Source organism: Astyanax mexicanus, chromosome 7, assembly GCF_023375975.1.
Source record: "Astyanax mexicanus isolate ESR-SI-001 chromosome 7, AstMex3_surface, whole genome shotgun sequence".
Classification (NCBI taxonomy): Eukaryota; Metazoa; Chordata; class Actinopteri; order Characiformes; family Acestrorhamphidae; genus Astyanax; species Astyanax mexicanus.
Window position 1 is genome coordinate 39348517 of NC_064414.1, and position 21240 is coordinate 39369756.

Genomic DNA, 21240 nt, shown 5'->3' on the forward strand with positions numbered 1-21240 from the left:
TATTTAAGTGGTGGGTCATGGTGGTGTTGGTCCTTTGGGCTCTGATTAAGGAACAGAAAGTGAACAGATGAGCTTCTGTCTCCAAAAGGGATCAGCTAAGTAGGAGAGTCTGATACGGTGATGGGTGTTTAAAAACTTCAGCAGCACTGCTGTGTCTGATCTACTTGTGATCTACTCGTACCAGCACAACATACTTGCCCATCCAGACACACCATGTAGCAGTTTTTTTTCGCAATGGAAGGGAACTACCTGGTAAATCAGAGATGTGTATTACATTGAATTGAAATGGTCACACCATGGGTTTCATTAAAAACAGTTGGCAGCTTTTGACTTTTAGGGCAGAAAGCAAAAGAACAGTGACATGGACCATTCAGATAGAAATAATAACAACTGAGAAGCACATGTACAAAATGGAATTTACCCCAGGACCCCTTGAATTAATCTTATCTGAATCCTATCTGAACACATGGCCCCAAAACATCTTAAGAGGCAGGATACTGCTGGAAAAAAGGGCACGCAGTGTGCCACTTTCTAGATAATACTACAGCAAATAGGATTATCCCATAGACAAATCCAAAGACTTGTTTAAACTAGCACAGATCAAACATCTGCATGTGCATTAATGTGTTAAAAAAACACAAGAACTCCAATGATTGTCAAGCTCTGAGAGATGTTTCCAGATGACGGCTCCATATTAAAGTTTGGTGATTTGTTCCCAATCAACAGAAACTAATCCTCACTAATCCAAACACTTCCCACAGTGTCAACAGGATAATACGAATGAGACAGAAATGCGCAATGTGTTTTTAACAAGATTTTTCTAAGCTCAAAATGTGTTCACCATCTACATTTATTTATTTTTACGTGTAAGAAAAAGAAAGAGACAAAGAAAAAGGATTGTAAACCAGGCCAAGCTCTGCAAACTTCAAAGAATAAGACAAGATAGAGCTGGGCAATGTCAGAATATTGTATTACAGTATTTAAAGCCATTTTCATGATACACAATATTTACGCAGTACATGTGATTGCAGTTTAAATGCATCAGTAATGAAGGCAGTGAGAAACACTTATAAAAAATGTCTCTCTGTAATTGAATGCTGCACACTTAGGCCAGTGATCTTTAAGTACTGATGATATACTCAGTGTGCTAAAAAAACTACTGTCAATACAATGAGACCATTTATCACAATACGATAATGTATAGGCAAGGTCTTTGGGAGTAAAAGGACTAATCAAAAAACATGCCATAAATAAAAAAAAAAACAGTTATGATATATGTTAAGTTACATTTTATTTACATTAAATGAAAAACAATTTAAGACAAGCTAATACCATATTTTTTGCACTATAAGGCGCACTTAAAATTCTTTAATTTTCCCCAAAATTGTCAGTAAGCCTTATAATCCAGTGCACGCAAAATATGATTTTTACCAGTCAGGTTGTAAGGAGCAATCTTCACAGGTGAGTATATCAGACTATAGCCTGCTGCGAAACCCCGGCTAGCATTAGCATTAGCCGCTAACCATGCTAACGCTACCTTTTTGCCATTCAGAGGTGAGTATATTGGACTGTAGCCTGTGCGTTTACCATGTTAAAACAAGCTACGTGGGACAAACCACCTTATTTTAAGTTTGACTTAAAATAAAAATATATAAAAAATATATATTTTTTTACAGTTTAGTTTACTTATCTTAGCTGTACAGGTCATCCAGTGGCAAGAACTGCTGAATTAGAAGGAAAACATGGTGACGCCCCTGTTCCTTACTAGTGTCGCATAATGTGCCTTGTAATCCAGTGCGCTTTATGTATGAAAATAGACCAGAAAATAGACATTTATTGATCATGCGCCATATAATACGGTGCGCCTTATAGTGCAAAAATACGCTTAATCAAACAAAAAATGTATTGGGTATTGGGTGACAGTCACATTTGTCTTGTATATCTTGACTTCTTTCTGATAACTATGGATCCTTCCACAGTTCCAGAACATACACAAAACAGAGCTGACTTTATCCTTTAATTTAAAACATAAATTAGACATATTGAGAGTATGTGATCTACATTTACCTCCATGTTAGTGCACATTTCTTCTAAGAGGAAGTATAGAACCATTATACGTGTCTGTTTTTTGTAGCGCACTCTAAACTAAGCTGTCCTCAACATAGTAAATGTTAGGTGGTTCCTCTGTCCAGCCTTTTATATTTACATTCTATTGATCCAGCAGGCTTCAATTAAGCCTAGCTCACACACACTGTGCATACTAATCTCACACACCAGTGAAGCCAACAAATGGCTTACATTCCTTCTTATAGAGGGTATAAAGTCAAGTCAAGTCAAGTAGTTTTATTGTCAATACTGCATATGTACAGGACATACAGAGAACTGAAATTACGTTACTCTCCTTCCCAATTTTACAGCAAGTACAGATAATAGATATAGTAAAGGAGAATGGGAGACACTATGTGTACAATACAGCAGGGACACAAATAGACATACATGAGACAAAAACAAGGTGCAGTGGTGTGGGGGAGGAATAGATATATAAATATAAGTAAATAAGTAAAAATAGATATATAATTATAATCTAAAAGAGTGGGAGACACTATATGTTCAATACAGCAAGACACAATAAACATACGTAAGACAATAGTGCAATAATGATGGTGATCGAGATGGAATGACAGTAAAAATAGTAAATAACAGTAGTGCAAATACGGTATATGGTATATAGCTTAAGGCTGGTAAAGTGAATGGGTGCGTAAGTCCTTAAAGTTCACAGTTTAATTAAGTGGAATTAAAGTGCGTATTGACAGTGCAAGTATATCAGTAGTGCAGGTGTTGTGTAGTGCAAGTCCGTTTGGAAGGGACCAGTACTTTGTGCATTGTAGTGCAGAGTTTCAGTACTTTATTAGTGGGGGGGTCAGGATGCTGAGTGAGTGTGTGCTGGGGGCAGGATTGGGATGGGGGGTAGAGCAGGAAGAGAGTTCAGCATCCTCACAGCCTGATGGATGGGGCTGTCTCGCAGTCTGCTGGTCCTCGCCCCGAGACTCCTCAGTCTCCTACCTGATGGCAGCAGGCTGAAGAAGCTGTGTAGTGGGTGAGAGGGATCTCCTGCCAGACGGAGGGCTTTCCGTGTGAGGCGGGAGCTGTACAAGTCCTGAAGGGAGGGGAGAGAGGTGCCAACAATCTTCTCAGCTGCTCTCACGATGCGCTGGAGGGTCCTGCGGCAGGATGCTGTGCAGGCCCAGTACCACACGGTGAAACAGCTGGTCAGTATGCCCTCGATGGCCCCTCTGTAGAAGGTGGTCATGATGGGGGTGGGGGCTCCAGCTCTTCTCAGCTTGCGGAGAAAGTAGAGACGCTGATTTGCCTTCCTGGCCAGTGACGCTGAGTTGGTGCTCCAGGAGAGGTCCTCTGTGACGTGCACACCCAGGAACTTGGTGCTGCTCACCCTCTACACAGCAGTTCCGTTGATGAACAGAGGGGTGTGCAGTGTGTGAGTTCTCCTGAAGTCCACAACAATCTCCTTGGTCTTCTCTGTGTTCAGAGAGAGATTGTTGTGTTTGCACCAGGAGGCCAGGCGGCTCACCTCGCTCCTGTAGTGTGACTCATCGTTGTTGCTGATGAGACCCACCACGGTCGTGTCATCCGCAAACTTGACGAAGAGGTTGGAGGTGTGTGCTGGTGTGCAATCGTGGGTCAGCAGAGTGAACAGAAGGGGGCTCAGCACACATCCTTGGGGAGCCCCTGTGTTCAGTGTGGTGATGCTGGATGTGCTGCTGCCAACCCGCACTGCCTGTGGTCTTCCAGTCAGGAAGTCTAATAGCCAGTTGCACAGTGAAGTGCTCAGCCCCAGACTGTCCAGTTTGTGTATGAGCTGTTGGGGGATGATTGTGTTGAATGCTGAGCTGAAGTCAACAAACAGCATTCTGACGTAGGTGTTCTTCTTGTATAGGTGTGTGAGGGCTGAGTGGAGAACAGTGGAGCTGGCATCATCGGTCGAGCGATTTGACCGATAAGCAAACTGGTAGGGGTCCAGGGAGGGGGGGAGCAAAGACTTGATGTGATGCATGACTAGTCGTTCGAAGCACTTCATGAGGATGGGGGTGAGTGCAACAGGACGATAGTCATTGAAACAGAATATCGATGCCTTCTTTGGGACAGGGATGATGGTGGTGGCTTTGAAGCATGTGGTAACCACCGCCTGAGAGGTGTTATAAATGTCAGTATAAACCTCTGCGAGTTCCCAGGCACAGTCTCTCAGCACACGGCCAGGAATGTTGTCAGGCCCAGGAGCTTTCCGAGCATTGATCCTGCTGAATTCTCTCCTCACACTGTCTGGGGACAGCGTCAGCACCTGGTCACCAGGAGGAAGGATGGATTTCTGGGCGGGTGTGTTGTTGAGTGGCTTGAACCTTGCGAAGAACCCATTCAGGTCGTTCAGCAGAGATGTGTCGCTGTCGCAGGTCTGTGAATGTGGTTTATAGCCTGTGATAGACTGGATACCCTGCCACAGGTTCTGTGTGTCTCTGCTGTCACTGAAGTGTTGGGAAATCTTCTTTGAGTACAGCCTCTTAGCTTTCCTGATCCCGCGGGACAGACTGGCCCTGGCTGACCTCAGGCCTGCCTGGTCACCTGTTCTGAAGGCTGCATTTCTAGCCTTCAGGAGCTTGTGGACCTCTCCTGTCAGCCATGGTTTCTGATTCGCTCGAACAGTGACGGTCTTGAGGTCGGTTACATCATCAGTGCACTTGGTGATGTAGGCAGAGACAGTTTCTGTGTACTCCTAAATGTCTGTGGAGTTGTTGTGGGTGGCAGCCTCTCTGAACATATTCCAGTCTGTTGTGCTGAAACAGTCCTGAAGTGCCTCTGAGGAACCCTCTGGCCATACTCGTACCTGCTTAAGAACTGGTTTGGTGACTTTAACCAGTGGTCTGTAAGCTGGCATTAGCATAATGGTGAGGTGATCAGAGGCTCCCAGGTGGGGGAGGGGGGATGCTCGGTAGGCTCCTCTGTGTGTAGTAAAGACCTGGTCCAATATGTTGTTTCCCCTGGTTGGAAAGACTATGTGTTTAAAAGAGTATTTTAAACAAAAGTGTATTTCCCAGAGTGCAAATGAAGGGTGTGCTTGAGTGAAGGGTTTGGATAGGGTGGAAAGATGGCGTATGTAAAGTATGTGAGCAAAGGGAAATTTATATATGTTTTTTTCTTTTTTTTTTTTTGAGTAGAGTTATATTCTGGGAATTTCATGGATAATTTAATATATGTATGTATGTATGTAATGAATATCTGATGCTTGTTTGTAATAAAACTGGAAGTCGAAAATGGGAAGAGAGGTATACACTGCACGAACAGACACAAACACATGTCCTTTGTTCAGTCCTGTCTCTGTAGAACAATGTTTAAAATCTTATTTCTGCAGTTCTAGTGATATTAACAGCATACCCTGATTAGATTCTTAGTTTGGAGTAAAGTATAAGAATCTAATTAAGAAGTCTGATAAAAGAGCTGGATTTTCAGTAATCATATTTCTCAGTTTGTGTATAATCTTAACCAGAGCAGAGCTGCAACGATTAGTCAATATTATTGTCAATATTGACTCCAAATTGCAGTATTAACTAGTCAGTGCAAGCTAATGCAATGTACTCCTCAGTGTACTGGAAAAAGAAATGCAGTGGGGGAGGGGTAAGGGCTGCTCATTCAGTTTATACTCAGTCTCTGTCATATGATGACATACTACAGATTATCTCACTAAATATAAGCATATTTTCTATTTAAATGTCTTATGGGATTTTTAAATGTATTGTTTCTATCGTTTTGAAATGATATAGAAAGCTAGGAGCAGAAGCTGTTCCCACAGGAAGTGTTTGTTTATTTTTAAATTATCGAGAATAGTCGACAGATTTGTGGAATCACCAAAATAATCATTAGTTGCTGCCTTAAACTGGAGTATTATTGGATTTCTCAGTTTGCGTATTGTTATAACACAGCACTCACAAGATCGTGACAAAAAACTTATGGAGCCATGCTGAAACTGAAGGATTTATATCATCTTCATCTTCCAGCTGATGTATTTTCATATTACGGCTCGATGTGATAAAAAAAACATGACATGAAGTTTTATAAGAAGTTTACATTATGTCATATTCTGTAAGAAGTATTGGCCGGTTGCAAAGCAAAAATCTGAGATTTGTGTAAATGAGTTAAATAAATTACTGACAAACTACAGTGTGCTAAAATTAATAGAATTGCAAAGCCTATATTGACTATTGAATACTAGGTTTCTTGTAGGGCTGCACAATATATCGTTTAAGCATCGTCATCGCGATGTGTGCATGCACAATAGACACATTGCAGGTCGTGCAATGTCACTTAAGGCAATCAAAATCAAAAGTCATGTTGCAATGTTTTGGTTCTTGCCACAAGAAATAGATACACAGCGTTGTCTCTGTGTCTGTGTGAGTGACAGGCTGTTGCTGCCTGAGAAGCGCGAGGGGGAGGGGGAGCGTAAGGGGGGGCAGGAGTAAACACAAGGTAACCGCATGGCCTCCATCCACATGTTTGGGCACGTGCTTGTAAACACGTATCGAAAGCTGCGCACATCAGTACAGCCCGGTTTTGCGCAGATATTTCCAGTTACAGCTAAAGTCACGCTTTTAATCCCAGAAAAACGCTCTTATTTACCTTTTTAAAAGCCATTTAAATCCCTGATTAAAGGGTCGACTACTTTTGTTTTGCTGTTTTCTCTGCTTTTTTCGCACAGGTGGGGGTGAGGCTGGTGACACCATTGGCCCTGCATTGTTTAATATCGCGATATATATCGTAGAAAAAAAAAACGTTTGCAATGTTTTTCTAATATCGTGCAGCCCTAATTTCTTGTGGATTATGGAAAGGAAAAAAAATGGCAAACCAGTTTCATGTTCATGTTCTTGCAGCCGAAAACAAACCCTATATTAGAACCTGAAAACTGGAACCAATTAACTGAATTTAATGAAATGGGAAATGTCCACTTAAACAGAGCAATACTACTTTTAGATTTTTGTGTGCTTGTGTGTGAGTGTCTGAGCTATTTGCTCCAGCAGAAAGCTGCCATTTATACTTCCTTCAGTGGAAATGATGTGCTGTCAAGTAAGTGATAGATGTCTCTCTCTCTCACTATCAATCACTTAAACTCTCTCACTTTCTCTGTGGCTCCTTTTCTGATTTTCTTTCCTCCTTTCTGCACTGAGAGGGTTTTATCTGTACACCCACGCATATGCAGAACTGTGAGAAACATGAGAAACATAATAATAGGATTTTTTTGGAGAAGTTCAGTGAAGAGCCAGCTATTTATTGTTGTACTGGACGTGTGCTTGTGTTTTATGGCATGATGAAACAAAATAGCACAGCATGATTTTTTTGATGTATGGTAACTTGTTTGCTGGGTTGCTGGGACAGGCAATGGCACTGTTTTTTTGCTTATATTAGCTGGCTGCAGTATCTACAACAGCTCGCTAACGTACTGGACAATGTTGCTATCCCTTTTTGTGTCCTCATAACATATTATTTTGTCACCTTTGTGTTTATGGACATTTCCATAGCTATGACTAGGGTTTTGCTAATGAGTTTATGTACACGTTGGGGGTGTACATTTACAGTTTTACAGTTTGGTTACGCAACAGTTTTTTTATTGGGCCTTTCATTCACTATATTGTTTTAGCTCTACACAACACTGCAGCGGTTTATCTTTCAGAACTTTTAACTGCATACTGGCCATCCTGCTGCCTGCGCTCAGTGAGCACTGGCTTATTTGTGGTACCAAAACCCAGTCAGTGGACTCTGGGCAACGGAGCTTTCTCCTCTGCTGCCACACGCTTGTGGAATCAGCTCCCTGGAAAAATGTGTGCTGCAGACAACCTGAATTATTTTACTCCTTTATTTTAAACCCCTGTTTTTAGGAAAGGTTATTGTTGTTGATATATTTTTACTTATTTGTATAACTTACTTTATTTTATGTTTCTTACCATTTGTTTTAATACTTTTTTATCTGTTACATATATGTGCTTGTTTGCATGCTTGTTTTTTTTTTTTTTTGCATTGTACCTTCTGTCTAGGGCTGTGTTGTTAAGCACTTTGAGGAAAGTTGTTTTTAGGAAAGGCGCTATATAAATAAAATAATTATTTTTACTATAGTTAAACTAAAGATTTCCCATTTTTAATTGAAGCTGTTTACTTGATATAAACATCCAAAAATAGATGCTAGACGCTTATGCTCATCCTGGTGTCGCACTGTGAGTGTGTGTTGTTTCAAAATAGATTAAAAATATATCAGATTGGATAGTTTTTACCTCTGACATTCTAGCCAACAGTCTCTGCAGATAACGTCCCAATACAGACACCCATTGCTGTTGATATGTCACCTCTCTCCAAACTGAATACATTTGAGCTCATCACTGCATTTTTGGTGTTTGTTACTCTACCTATTCTCAGACAAAAAACTTGTATCTTTAACAGAAGTTTCAGAATGAATTTTGATACAATATTTAGAACAACTGTCGGATTTATATATTTTTTTAAAGTGAAAAACTGCAAAAATGGAATTAAAAGGGTATTATAAACGAAAGGGTTAAAATCTAAAGTTACACTATGAAGTGATTTCCATCTTACTTACCAAACCCAGCCTCCCCAAGTGAAAGAACTTTTTCTTCTTTTTTTTAAAAGAGAAAACCTACTCTTTCAATGCTCTGCTGCATTTGCATAATCCTCTAGCATCTTTATCTGTAGTAATCTGACAGCATCACTCATAATGCATTCTCAGCTCCCTCTTTAGCCTTGCTCTCTCTCTCTCTCTCCCTCACCCTCGCTCTCTCGCTCTCTCCCCTGATTCTGTCACACTCAGTTAGCCCTGACATTCCTCTGAACAAAAGCGTGCCCGTTTTAGTAGTCTTCCCCATTCAGCGCCCCCTCATTCACTGACACTATTGTTCACGAGTTTCTAATTAAATTACACAGCACAGGTTGTCATATCAATCTGTAGCAACCTTCCATCTCTGATCCTTTTATTCACACTACTGCCACCGACCTCTCGCTTTGATTAAACTGTTCAAGATCACAGGTAAAACTAATCACCATAGCAACTATGTCTGTATGATTGGTTGTATTTTTATTGTTATTGCGATATGAGCTTTTCGATAAACACATAAATTAAGAGTGTGGTAACATTGTAACACTGTTAGCATCGCGTTTGTTAGCATTGTGTCTGTTAGCATTGCGTCTGTTAGCATTGCAATAACTTCTCACATTTCATGGCAAAATTCCATAGCCTTTCATACAATTCTAAATAGCGGTGGACGAAATGGCTCTGAAATAATATCACGATATTTCATGATATTTTCACGATAACGATACTTTTGGCGATATGACAAAACACTGAATTAGAAAAAATATTTAGAATTTTATTATTGCATGCAGTATGATATGGCTAACTGAGATATTTAAAAGAAGGATTTGATATGATATGGCACACCCCTAATTCTAAAGCATTTTGACACTGCAAAATATAGTAAGCAAAATTATATTTTGATACAGTCAGTATATAAGATACTGTTTGCAAGGTGATATATTGCGATTGTTTAAATGTAATTTTTGATTAAATCTTTACAGTATAAAAAACACTTATAATGATTAAATCTTAAAAAAAGAAAAGTTTACATTTAATGCAATCAAAACATTGTTATTTGACGTACACCACATTATTAGTTTTTTTTTCTATTTGACCACATTGAAAACCTCTGGAATATAATCAAGAGGAAGATGGATGATCACAAGCCATCAAACCAAGCAGAACTGCTTGAAATTTTGCACCAGGAGTGGCATAAAGTTATCCAAAAGCAGTGCGTAAGACTGGTGGAGGAGAACATTCCAAGATGATTAAAACACAGGGTTATTCCGCCAAATATTGATTTCTGAACTCTTAAAACTTTATGAATATGAACTTATTTTCTTTGCATTATTTGAAAAAGCTCTGCATCTTTTTTGCTGTTTCAGCCATTTCTCATTTTCTGCAAATAAATGCTCCAAATAACAATATTTTATTTGGAATTTAGAATAAATGTTGTCCGTTGTTTATAGAATAAAACAACAATATTTATTTTACTCAAACATATACCTATAAATAGTTAAATCAGAAAAATTGATTCAGAGAATTTTTCCGGAGCTGTAAATCGGGTGGGGTTTAAACACAACACAAAACGAATCACTGTCTAAAACCAATCTTTACATATAAACAAAATCTTAATATTAAACATCAACACTGAGTTTTTGAAAACCGATACAATTTTGCGAAACAAAATATTGCAATATATAAATTGATATATCAATATTTTTGTACACCCTTAGGCAGCAGTGTGTCGGTATTTGATCTGAAGACAGCGAGCAGGCTGGTTATTACTGCAGAAGTGATGAGAGGCAGGCTGTTATGAGGTTTTGCAGGAGTTATGAGGGTGCAATGAGAAAACGGGACGTTATTGTTGTAAGGCAGATGATTCAGCTAAAAGAGCAAAAACACCACAGACCCAGAAGCTCCACAGCTGTGGAGGTGGATCTAATTTGCATGTGGAAGATGTGGAAGAACTGTATGTGTGCGTATATAGAAGAGTTTATAGTTTAAGATGAAATTGAATCTCTCTCTCTCTCATTCTCGCTCGGTCGCTCTCTCAAATATAAATCCACCCGGGGACAGACAGGCATCTTTCCTCCCACTGTCTCACCACTCCTAATGACTTGGATTCTCATACACTCTTATCACACTCTTGAAATGAAAGAAAGGCGACGGGGGCATTTCTAGTGTGAGGCCTGTCAGGCTCTGCTCCAAACAGCAGCAGCAGAGCCGCATCCCTCCTTCAGCAGATGAGTGCATGGCAGGGCAGTTACCCAAGATCCCTTGGGGCTGGCTGGTCAGACCTGCCTGTGAGTTAATGCAGTCTGACAGGCCTCACTCTAGCGCCCCCTGTGACCTGCAGCTCTTTATTATACACACACACACAGCATGCAGCATTTATATCGTTTTTTTATTTTTATTTTTTTTTTTTATGTAATGTCACAATGTGGGCTTTAACATGTTCCATATGCATTTAATACTTACACACATTAGGGTTAAAAAATTCAATGTTTTTTTTATTTTACTTTTTTAATTAATTTATATTCAGTTGTTTTTTTTATATTATAAAATACACACACCATTTCTTTTTGCAGTAGTGGCAGATCCACACTCTGATTAACCCAGTTAATGTTTAAACTCTACTTAAATATAAAAAAAATAACATTCAAAATATTTTTTCAATAGGGGTGTGCCATATAGTAGCATATGCATTAATATTGTTGTCCATATTATGATAATAATGCATTCTCTGTTTAAAGCAGCGTATTTTGTATTTATTTAGCTATTTACTTTGAGACTTTAATGGGTTTTATTGTATTATTTGTTGTATTGTATTTATGTTCATGTCTGCACTTTTAAATAAATGCACTAAATATTTTGCATTGTAGTTCTATTGTAAATTTTTCCTTGTATTGCATTTATGTTACATTTTTAATTTTGTTACATTATTATTTTATACAAAATAAAATTCTTTGTAAGGTACTTGGAAAGTTTAAAAAAATATACAAAATCTAACTTGGTAACATTTTTTGCAGTAGTATATCTTAGAAATAAATAATATATTTGCCATTAAATTGAATTAAATTGACCTAAAAATGTATGAAAATGAGAACAAACACTGACTCTCTCTCTCTCTCTCTCTCTCTCTCTCTCTCTCTCTGTCACACACGCACACACACACACACACTCTCTCCTTCCATTTTCACTGTAGTTCATTCTTTGCATATTTTATGGTGATAAAGCCATATTGCTGTAGAAGCTGCTTCACTCTGCAGCCCAGGGGGCATCAAGAGTGGATCTCAAGTGCTCACTCTGGACCTAACCCTCCAGCTAGGACACAAGGACACACACACACACACACACATACACGCATACATGCTCATGGCCTACACTCATGCAATTACATGTAGGCCAAACAAACACGAAGGCTGGCTAAACAGATGCACACAGTAATGCCCCCTGCCTTGTAGCCCTGTTCTGCAGAGCGGGGGGGAGGTGGGGGGAGTGAGAGTTCTGCACGCAATCCTCATACACTTGTCTGAGCATTTCAGCACCCTGACCTGATGCTGTATGCACAGTTCTGTTGTAGGTATCAGACTGTCCCTAATCACAATGTGCAGTAATTATCTTTAGTGGTTTTAAAATGCTGTTTTCTTAAGATCAATGTAAAGATTTATATTCAATTCAATCTATTTTATAAATCATTAAGGTACGTGATTAATTTGAAATCAGTAATGCATTATTATTTTTTTTACAAAATTAATTACGCTACCAAGTTTGCCCACAATTCCCGCCGTAATCTGCCCCGCCCCTGCCCAGCACACAGATTTCTCAGTCCAGTCCCAAACGAACTCTGGAGCAATTTGCTTGTGGTGAGAATGTAATCTCAGCTATCAAATATGCTTCTTTTTAATTGAGCTAAACTGGTGATAAGGCTCAGTTTAATCTGATATATTAGCCAGATGATATAATGCTATGAACAAACTCTCTCTCTGCTGCTCCTCCATGCAGCGTTCACTGCTAGCAGCAGCGTGGACATCTGTGAAGTGGAAAACACTGTGTTTGCAGCTTCACACTTCACAGATATACATGCTGGAACACAGAATCTTCTCACTATATTTACTCTTTTGCTCCCGCAGCAGACAGCTTTGACCAATCAGAGGAGACAATGTGTTCACATGGTTTATTGGGGCGCATTTTGGTGCGTTTAGGTTTATGCCTGTGTGAAACCAAACCAAACCGAGGGAGAAACGCTCCAAGTAAACAAACTCATCAACTGATTCGGATTATAGAAACCACATTTTTACACTACAGGTGTAAAAAGGACCTTTAGTTTTCATCACGGCACACATTCACTGTGGCATCATTTCCACAAGCATCTGCAAAGTCACAACATTAATTTCTGCCCAGAGTTGCATTTATTTTGGCATTAGGATCTTTCAGCTATTGATGATCAGCGATTTGGAACACGGCCCATAGTCATTTCTAGCACATCTCAAAGATTCTCAATGGTGTTCAGGTCTGGACTCTGGTGGCCAATCCACACAGTTGTTTAATAAATGAGAAGCTACTCACTGCATCATTTAGGGTTAAATAACTTTATGCCAGCAGAAACATAATCACCCATGCAGTAATTATCCAATGAGAGGTTCTTGCTTATTTGCTTAGTTAAATCCAAGTAATGACCGATTTTTGGCCAGACAGTATATGTATTTACAGTTATCAATTGAACATATGAACATTTATTTTTGCTTCAATAAAAGAAGCAAATGCTGTTGATTTTTTGTCTTCTCCCATCTTTGGGAAGACAAGAAAAGATACAGAAACACACTGAAAAATGTTAAACTTTTTAGGAGATGTAGTTGTACAAAATGCATTTATCACCAGGCTAAAAAAACATGTCTGTAAGCCAAATTGGGTCAAGACCTATATTTTAAGAAAATGATCTATGATATTCTTTATCTAGTCTTTTCATTTCTGCTGCTGTCTCTGAGGCTGTGTTCAGTTGGGATCTCCTGTCATCTTTGTAAACTCTGTCTCTGCTTTGTTCCTCCTGCTCTGAGACTCTTACTGGAGCATTCCCATAAGCCCTTTCTGGCAGGTTAATTTATATTTTAGAGTGTGACAAGATTGTCTTTATAATTCTCTCTCTCTCTCTCTCCTCAGGGCTGGAAAGTGGGCCGGTCACTCTGAAGGAACCCGCCTCCATACAGGAGATAGATGGTGCTGAACAAATCGTTTTACAGTGCCAGATAGATGGACACCCAAGGTGAGCAGATAATACATATTTTTATCTTTATTACATATGTTTCACAGTCTTAAATCCTGTTTACGGTTTAACATTAAAACATATCAAACTGCAGCTGATGTTTTATTCAGTAACTAGTATGAACATTTTGCTAAAATAGAAGTTTTTGGTAATAAGCTTATTTCAGTATTTCAGTATTAAGTGTTATTAACTGTAAAAAGGTTTTAATGAATGTGCTTTGTGGGGTGTTAAGTTAAAACCGCACTGAATCTCCTGCAGGCCGAACAGTAAGTGGTATAAAGATGGAACGGCGCTGAGCGGTAAAGAGAAAACCTTAACTCTGAAGAATCCAGTCCCTGGAGACTCGGGCACTTACAGCTGCTGCGCTCGCAACGGAGCACTTCAGATCTGCAGCAACACCAACCTTACCCTCAGCATTATAGGTAGGCTGGTGTCTGTGTTTGTTTCTGTGTGCATGTGTGTGTGTATTTGGGGGTGTGCAGGTTTTTGTGTGCATGTGAGTTTATCTGTTTTTCAGGGGACTGTATGATGATTATGGATGGTGTTGTTTGTGGATTTAGCTTCTAATGAAAGCATTTACTTTTACTTTTTTTTTAATTGCACCAGTTCCGGACACAGTTGTGCACAGAGTTCGTCTGGTTCCAATAGAAAAGTTTTGCCTACCATGCCTAAGGTGTGGATAGAGTGGTATAAAGCCTCCAGCTTTGAGCTGTGAAACAGATGATCTGTGATCTCTGGTATGATGATACTTCATACACACATACAGTATTTTTGGGGCGAGTTGGTAATTTGGGAAGAGATGGATTGGTGTCCATTCATCTCACTATTGTTCTTGTCACTGAATTTATTTAAATCCTTACAGCAATGCTCCAAAATCTAGAAAGAAAGTCATCCCTGGACAGCAGGATAAACATAACTGTTTTGGAATAAGTCAGTGTTGAGTGTTTATTTTAATACTTCACACTTCACACTTTGCTAGCTATGTTTCTGGAGAAAATTAGGCAGCAGTAAATAATAATTTAGTAAATTCTGAACAGTTTGGAACACAAACTGCCACCAAGTGTATTAATGATATATTCAATTTAACAATATACTTAAAAATTGTAATAAAATCATTTACTGACTGCCCTCTCTGTTAACAAAGCAATTACAAATGCTATAATAGTAATTATTATTATTATTATTAAAAATGATAAGCAGGGTGTGTCTTGATGGAAATCAGTTCTTTACGATTAAAAAGAAATCCATTCTTTCTAACAGATTTTTGACTATTTCTGTAGTTTCTAACTACAATGGTTAGAAATGAGAAATGGTGAGGTTAACAGAACAGTACTTCAGCAAGGTCACAGGAAAAGTTGATCTGCTGCATCTGCTGCTTTGAGATCAGTGCTTTGCAACGTATTGATGTATTTCTATGCTCCTCATAGCTTCTCATCTCTGCAGTGTGTTGAGTTATGTGATAACTTGCTGATGGTTCTCAGTACTGAACCAGCAAGTTTAACTTCAGTGAGATCACAGACAGAAAGAGCCAGACAGAGTAAATCAAACATGTGTCATGCTCGAGGTGCACTCTTTACCTTTCTAATATGCTGTGTGTGTAAAGTGTGTTAATATGCCGATAGCTGTAGCAGGTTCTCTTTGTGGTGCAGTTCAGCAGAAAGTAAACAGTGATGCTGCAGCATTCTATACCTGCACACTCCACACACAGACACTCACACACCTGCAGCTGGAGAGTGGAGGCCAGAGTTTGGGCTCGGGGAAACACAGGAAGCTGTAGACAGAGAAAGGGAGAAGCAGAGAGCGTGGAGTAAAGAAAAGAGCGTGATGAAGGTAAACAGCTGGTTTATGTGGGCTCTCTTTGTGCAGAGTTGGCAGCAGCAGACATTCCTTTACATTACAGTAATGCAAACATCCTCAGGACCTTATACACACTGTGTTCAGGTGTGTGTGTGGAGGGAGGGAGGGGAGAGGAGGGGTTGTGTGTATGTTGCTCTGAGCTTTAGTGTGTGTATTGCAGCTCTGTGCTGTGACCTGGTTTTGCTCAGGTGAATGTGAGCGATGATCCAGTGTGTCCAGTGTTGGCCCGACTGATTGACAACTCCTATCTATCAGCAACCTTTAATAATGCAAAGTGTGTGTGTGTCAAAACAAGTTGTATGTTTTATGTAAAGTAATGGATGGGTGTATTGATATCGGTTTTACATATTATTTCAACAGTATCAGTATCATCTAAAAGCCAACACTGTTCATTTTTCCTCTCTTTTTTATGTTGTCTCTCTCTTTCTCTCTCTCTCTCTCTCTCTCTCTCTCTCTCTCTTATTCTCTTTCTTTCAGATAAGACGATTCCTCGGCTGGTTGTGGCTCCAGAGGATCAGGTGGTGTTGAGAAATGAAGAGGCTGTGTTCCACTGCCAATTCTCGGCCAAACCTCCACCTGTCATACAGTGGCTCCATGAGGACGAACCTGTGATTAACAAAACACGGTCAGCCCTCCTCTCCTCTCCTCTCCTCTCCTATCTTCTCTTTTTTCTCTTCTCTTCTCTTTTCTCTTCTCCTCTCCTCTCTTCTCTTCTTTTCTCTTCTCTTTTCTTTTCTTTTCTTGTCTTGTCTTGTCTTCTCTTCTCTCTCCTTTCTTCTCTTCTCTTCTCTTTCCTCTCTATTCTCTTCTCCTCTCTTCTCCTCTCTTCTCCTCTCCTCTCTTCTTTTCTCTTCTCTTCTCTTTTCTCTTCTCCTCTCCTCTCTTCTCTTTTTTCTCTTCTCTTCTCTTTTCTCTTCTCCTCTCCTCTCTTCTTTTCTCTTCTCTTTTCTTTTCTTGTCTTCTCTTCTCTCTCTTCTCTTCTCTTCTCTTCTCTTTCCTCTCTCTTCTCTTCTCTTCTCCTCTCTTCTCCTCTCTTCTTTTCTCTTCTCTTTTCTTTTCTTGTCTTCTCTTCTTTTTCCTCTCCTCTCTCTTCTCTTTTCTTCTCTTCTCAGGTCACCTATTTTCTCTTCTTTTTTCTCTCTCTTAGCTACTCATCATCTTTTCTCTACACTTTTTCTTTTCTGTACTGCTCTCCTCTTTTTTTTCCTCATCTCTTACTATTTCTTTTTTGTTTCTTAATTTACTCATCCTGTCCTATCTCTTATTTTCTCTTATCTCCTCCTTTACTCTTTTATTTTTTCGTCTCTCTTCCTTCTTCTGCTCGGTCAGTAGGTGATTTCTGAGAGGATGGTGTGAGGCTACAGTAGCAGTTTCAGTAGCAGTTAGGTGCCGTACTCTTAATGGAACCTCTTAAGTGTTATATGAAGTGGTGGTGTGTGCGTGTGTGTGTGTTGTGTTGCTTTAGTTCCTGGATGGTCTGGCTGTTCCTGACTCTTTCCGCTCACTGCGCTTCAAAGGCAGGGTGCAGGGCAGCTCACGAGGGAATGTATTAGTATAATTTGATTCAGATTTTTCTGTTGCTTTTGGAGCTGCAGCTGCATAGTTGTGCAGGGGGGTTTGGAGGTTGCTCGGAGCCGAGAGGATTAAGGAATAAGTGAAGGTGTTATCACACAGGTAGTGTGTGTAGAAGCTCTGCTCTCAATACAAGGCCCAGCAGTAGACAGGAATCCTGAATATGTTCCTCAGTGAGGGTTCTCCATATTTCTCTGCTGTTTTTTCTCAGTCTATTTTCTTTCTTCCTTTCTTTTTTTGCCTTATCTGTAATCTTTTGAACTGCTACGGCCTTATCTTACCCTAGATTACGTGATGTAAATCATTTTTGAGCTTTGAACTCTTATTTATTTTTTTCATTGTCATTCTAACCTTGTTTCCGAATCTGTCTTTGATTAATTTGCCATTGTAGAAATATTTCTTTCTAAATTTCTTTGTGAACCACTTTTTTCTATCTGCAGTTTTATTTTTTCTTCCTTTCTTTTATTTAAGGTTTCTTTAATTTCCTTTCTTACTAACCTTCCTGCTGTCTTAATTACTTTATTTATTTTATTTAATTATTTATATTTTTTTCCAACTTTTTCTTTTTTTTCCTCTCAATGTCTTGCTTTTTTAACCATTTTTCTTATTGTCATTCTTTCTCAATGTTGTATAATTTGTTGAGTGCATTCTGTCACATAGCTAATTAAATTGTAAAGAGAATAATAAGAGTGCATTTTGCTTGTGTGTGTGTGTTTGTGTTTACAGGGTGATAGTGTATAATAACGGCACTCTGAGGATTATCCAGGTGAAGAATCGGAGCACAGGCCGGTACAGGTGCGTGGCCCACTATGGAGAAGATAAGCAGGTGGATGCAGGAGCCTCTCTGCACATAGCGGGTAAGAGAGTAAATACACTGATGCACACACTCACTTATTCATATATGCATGCATATATACACTTCTGCTGATTTTCTCTTTTGATACTTTTTTAAAGCAAGATTTTGCTTTAAAGGAATATTTCTGGGTTTTTTTTCAACCTCAGTTCTACCTGCTGTTAAAAGTCAACAGGTGTACTAAGAAAATATACTGTGTTTACTTTATTTTTAAGCTTACTTGAAATACAGGTGCAGTAGAAATCAATATGCATTAAGTTTAGCTTCTGTCTGTACAGTTTTGTCATAAATATAAATTATTATTAATGTCTTATTTGTTCTTTTACTACGTACAGGGAAGTGCTTCACAATTAAGGTCTGTGGTAATTGACCGTGTTCTGCAGATGTTGCTTATTGGGCATTAGCAGGAGTATTTTATGAAAATAATCCTGCCAAAATCAATCAGATTTTTTACAGTCTGTACACACACTGCTCCCTATTAACAGAGCTCTGCTGCATTTATTCATTCTAAGTGGTCCCTGAATCTCTGTTGGAGCAGCAAGCCTGTAGCTAACAGGCAGATGAGAGCTGTGAGATGAGCACTTCATGGGAAGTCTGTAGTGGCTGCCCTCTCTCAACCATTTAAACTGCACTTTACCCAATTTTACAATTTACCCAATCCCCTTTAAATCTCCCCAAGCATTGTGTGTGAATCTGATCTGGTGGATTAAAATGCTGTCACATGCTCTTCGTCATCCCTGTGTCGCTGAGTCTGCTCACTTTGCCTCACTATTTTTATTTTTTCTTTCTTGTCTTCTTCTTCTTCTCCTGCTACAGAGATAGGGGAAATGGGAGGCAGGATGTCCAAGTTTTTCTCTACAAACCTTTTGGAGAAGATAACATGTGAAGCCCCCCAGGGCCATCCTGAGCCAGAGGTGTGGTGGGAGCGAGCAGGTCAGAGAGTGCCTTCTGAGGGCCGTGTCTACCACGAAGGTTTGAACCTCATCTTCAGCCCCACTGAGGGTGGAGACTCCGGCACATACATCTGTGTGGCCCAAAACAAGGCGGGGATGAGACGGCAGGAGGTCAACGTGATAGTGACAGGTGAGTACAGAGCTATAAATCTGCTGTAATGCTGACATAAGCCAAAGTCCCAGACTCTAAATACAGCTCTAGAAAAAAGAGAACACTTAAAAATGAGGAGTTTCTTTAATTTTACCAAATTGAAAACCTCTGGAATATAATTAAGAGGAAGATGGATGATCACAAGTCATTAAACCAAGCTGAACTGCTTGAATTTTTGCACCAGTAGTGGCATAAAGTTATTCAAAAGCAGTGTGTAAGACTGGTGGAGGAGAACATGCCAAACTGTGATTAAAAACCCGGGGAACTCTTAAAACTTTATGAATATGAACTTGTTTTCTTTGCATTATTTGAGGTCTGAAAACTCTGCTTATTTTTTTTTATTTCAGCCATTTCTCATTTTCAGCAAAAAAAATGCTCTAAATGAAAATGTTTTTATTTGGAATTTGGGAGAAATGTTTTTTTGTAGTTTATAGAATAAAACAACAATGTTCATTTTACTGAAAATATACCTATAAATAGCAAAATCCGAGACAATAATTCAGAAACTGAAGTGGTCTCTTAATTTTTTCCAGAGTTCTTCACCCAAATTAAAGCTGAAACATCTGACCTCCCATCATCATATCCAATACAACAGATTCTACCAGGAAAATGGCATATATATAAGCTGCCCTGGTGTTAAACCCTGCTTAACTATCTAACTATTCCACAATCACCAGATCATGAGTTCAAATCCCAAAGCTGACTTTGAGTAAGTCAGCTAGCTAGCAACACTGTACTGTAGCCTGTCAAAAATTTATTCTAAAAATAAATCATTGAATAATAACGTTTTTCTTTCATGGTGCAACAAGTGAATAGAAGCCTACATGCATTTATCTTGTGTATTGTAATCTCTCTGTGACCATGAATATAATATGATGATTACAGACCATTAATGAGCCCCTTTCTTTTACATAATCAATTATATTGATGACTAACCACAGCAATAATCTACAATAGTCACCCTCTAAAGAAACATTAGTGAAATTTGTACCTCATTAAAATCATCAAATAACAACAAGCTCAATCTATTTTGTTACCTATTATTGTTATTTTATGTTTCTTCACTTCCTGTCCTTCAGGTCCCCCAGAGTGGGCCACTAGGCCCCATGACACCGCCATGGAGGAGGGACAGCCTGGCTACCTGCACTGCCACGTCCAGTCCACACCCCCTGCCAAGGTCACATGGTTCCGCAACGTTCAGGAGATCAATGAGGAGGTCAGGGTCATCTTCAGGCTCATATTTTTTGTCAGATTAGGCATAAATTAATAGTGTCTCATTGATTTCAATGTATCTGTCCAATTTCAGTATTGGAAATTATTAGAGCATAGGTTTTCAGTTTAAAACGCTCACCAATTGTCACTAGTGAAATTTGCATTGAGCATTTTGTATATATCACTTTGTACTGGGCGTGTGTTATGTGTAATGTTGCTTAAATATAACCAAACAATTGTAAAGGTGATAAATCTATCATTTTGAACAGTAAAATAGCTGCTTGGCAGAGATCTTTAACAGATTAGTCAGAGCCTGCAGCTGGTTGGAGCAGCAGAAAGAGGGGGAAATGGCTAAATAATGGCTAAAAATTCCATAGTGCTCCTTTAATAAAGGTTTTTACATGGGTAGTAAGTATTGTAGTACCCAACTGTCTTAAGGGCAATTGTCTGTTTTTTTTTTATTACTATTAATTATAATATTTTTGATCTCTCTACAGGACACACGGTTTAAGGTGTTTCCTAATGGCACTTTGAGGATAAACAGTGTGGAGGTGTATGATGGAGTGATCTATCGCTGCCATTGCAGGGCTGTAGGAGGTCAACTTACTGCACAGGCCAGGGTCACTGTACTGGGTGAGTTTCTTCACCGTTAAATGATTCAGTGTGTATCAGAATTTTTTTTATGATTGACCATTGACCATTTTTCATGATTCACCAGCTTTTTTTCCCAAACAA

The 21240-nt window shown here is 39.2% G+C and overlaps 1 protein-coding gene across 1 annotated transcript in view; it reads left to right on the top strand.

Moving 5' to 3' along the window:
- The window catches only part of ptk7b (protein tyrosine kinase 7b), a 139753-nt gene that overhangs the window by 101794 nt on the left and 16719 nt on the right, over positions 1-21240 (top strand). The window contains exons 3-9 of the mRNA XM_022684636.2: positions 13805-13907; positions 14166-14329; positions 16242-16389; positions 18063-18193; positions 19006-19272; positions 20373-20509; positions 21003-21138. Of these exons, the coding sequence (XP_022540357.2) occupies positions 13805-13907; positions 14166-14329; positions 16242-16389; positions 18063-18193; positions 19006-19272; positions 20373-20509; positions 21003-21138 (1086 nt within the window). The remainder of the gene's footprint in view (positions 1-13804; positions 13908-14165; positions 14330-16241; positions 16390-18062; positions 18194-19005; positions 19273-20372; positions 20510-21002; positions 21139-21240) is intronic.